This window comes from Cryptotermes secundus, unplaced genomic scaffold (genome assembly GCF_002891405.2).
Source record: "Cryptotermes secundus unplaced genomic scaffold, Csec_1.0 scaffold1768, whole genome shotgun sequence".
NCBI lineage: Eukaryota > Metazoa > Arthropoda > Insecta > Blattodea > Kalotermitidae > Cryptotermes > Cryptotermes secundus.
In genome coordinates, this window is record NW_019724619.1 from 283,443 (window position 1) to 285,973 (window position 2,531).

At 36.6% G+C, this 2,531-nt stretch overlaps 1 protein-coding gene across 1 annotated transcript in view; it reads right to left on the minus strand.

Annotated features, from left to right (window-relative positions):
- LOC111862582 (threonine--tRNA ligase 1, cytoplasmic) overlaps positions 1–2,029 on the minus strand; it is a gene marked incomplete at its 5' end in the record, with an annotated part of 15,114 nt that extends 13,085 nt beyond the window's left edge. Inside the window, 2 exon segments of the mRNA XM_023848086.2 lie at positions 402–564; positions 1,959–2,029. Coding sequence (XP_023703854.2) covers positions 402–564; positions 1,959–2,029 — 234 coding nt within the window.
- Between the last annotated feature and the right edge of the window lie 502 nt (positions 2,030–2,531).

Sequence of the window (2,531 nt, forward strand, 5' to 3'; positions counted from 1 at the left end):
ATCTACTGGTTATACTGTACAGTGCAATCATTTTATATATTCCTCCAAATCTCTGTCCCACCAAGGCTGAAGAGTCCAATACTCCATCTAGTCAGGCCTCAAAGGTGCAGACTGTTATCAGAATTTATAAGCCCACACCCTAACAAATTGCAAATCCAAAATTACCCAGATTATAACAGATATTGGAAATGCTGTCTGTTTTTATGTATGCATTCCTGCAATTTCATTAAAAAGTTTACACTCACATTCAGATATTTTTCCCCCCAGAAATAGAGCAAGCTTGGAATTTCAAAGCTTGATCTCCTGTGCAAGGAATCTGCGCAATATATGAGGACAGTACGCAAGCCTAGCATTGAGTTCATCCACTGTTTCAGTTTTCCAATACTTTTCACTTCTATTACCTGATCCACAGCACAAAAAATGTGTGCATCATCCTGCTGGAAACGACGAACCCTCGTCAGCCCAGTTAGTGCTCCTGACAGTTCATTACGATGCAGCACACCAAAATCAGCCAGGCGGAGTGGGAGCTCTCTCCAAGAGCGACTTCTCTGATCAAACATCAAACTATGGGCAGAAAAACAAAATTAATATAAACTGTTTCATAAACACACAGATGCATGTTTCATCCCTTCAGAAGTACTTTCAACATCCAAATATTAAATTCATCCTGTTTCCTCTAATATCCACACTTTTATCATTCAAGTTACTGTTATTAACCAGTATATAAATAATAATATACACTGATACTGAAACTCATAAACAGATCATTAAAACAAGAAGGAAAGAGATGAAGTTGAAACTGTATAAGTGATTGCAGCTCCCACACTTCTACATGAAAATGTAACTTCAGTTAAAAAAAACTGTTACAATTAAAGCAGGAAAAATAAAAACTTTTAATTAACAGACGTACTAAATTAGACAAAATTAAAAACAAGCAAGCATGGAAATAACTAAATATTAACTCAATAAACAGAAGAATAAACAACTACACAGAAAAAACATTTAATCCACTTGAACAGAATAAACAATAAGGAAGCAGATATGAGCAATCTGACTGAACCCACTGAAATTATACTAGTTTAGAGGAGGAGGGAGCAGAAGCTGAAGATGATGATGCCAACACTACCAGGGGGAATGGCAATTCTGTGACTTCTGGCAGATTTGCTCCAAAATATTACAACTCTGCTGATGCAACAGGGATTTCTGATTAGTGTGGAATAAGGGAAAATGAAAGTACTGAATCTGATTTATGCAAACATTTTTTAATGCTCACACTGTAAATGAAACTATTACACTCATCAGCTGCAGAAGAAAAGTCTGAACTTTACAAGTGAAAGCCAACTACATACAATAAAATGTACGTAAGATTCATACTGTGTGGTCTTCTGAGTTATCACAACATACTCTCTGATAGGTGGGTATCAAGGTTTTTGGAGGATCATACATTCTTATTCTTTAAAATCAATATAATTTCATGTGTCAAGAATAAATTAATATAAGACTCTCTGGGTCTCGAACCTGAAGATTCAACACTGCAAATACAAAAACCTGCCACTAGACATCATACTGAACTAGTTCCACATGCTTTCAATCATGATTTCCTTAAAATCTCCAACCCAGTCTTTGAAGTAGCCACTTTTCAAGGGGTTTTCCATCAAAACTCCGAAGTAATTCCTTGTATTCCCAATCTCAACTATAAATCCATCCAGTGTTACCTTCATTTCACGGTTTCAATGATATTAGGTTACCAGTATAAATCAGAAGTTCAGAAGTTCCTTGTTACATCTCCACTCACTTCATTCCTCTTAGGTGGAAATATTTTCCTGACCACTTTGTTTACAAGTATTTGTAACTGATGTTCTTCTCTCAGAGTAAAAGATCACATTCCAAATCCAGTGGTAAAATCATATTCTTTTTTTAACTACAGATTAGTGTCAGTAAAATGTGATCATGCTTACCAATGTCCTGGACAGTTCATGGGTTTCAAAGCAAATGTTTCTTTTTCCACATCAAATGAGAACATGTTGTCCTGCAAACACAGAGAACCACATGTTTATACTACTGTCACTGTAGTATTTTTGTTGTATAGAACCAGAATTTAAAATTTTTAGAGCAACGATTCAACACTGGCTGGTTGCAAAGACACTCCACCTATAAGAGGACTGTAACTTCAGTTTTAAAAGAATGTAACATGACACCTGAACGGTATAATAGCAGAGAGAGAAAAGGCCACTGCTAGGCAACATTAAACATCTTCCGTAACAACAAATACACCAGCAACAAATGAAGGACCAAAGGAAGCAGTGCCTTCTGTATGGTCTATGCCAAAGCTACATATCAGGATCAATGAGACAAGTTAATTAGTTGTGAGTTGGCAGTTGCGGTTGCTGGCTGTCCATGAGCATGGACACAAAGGATTCTCCACTCTTAGCTCCCTCTATTAAGCAAGGACTGATGACAGAACAGACTAAGAAGACATAGAGCATGCTACAGTAACTTGTATAGGGTGTACATAGCTAACAGTGTTACAG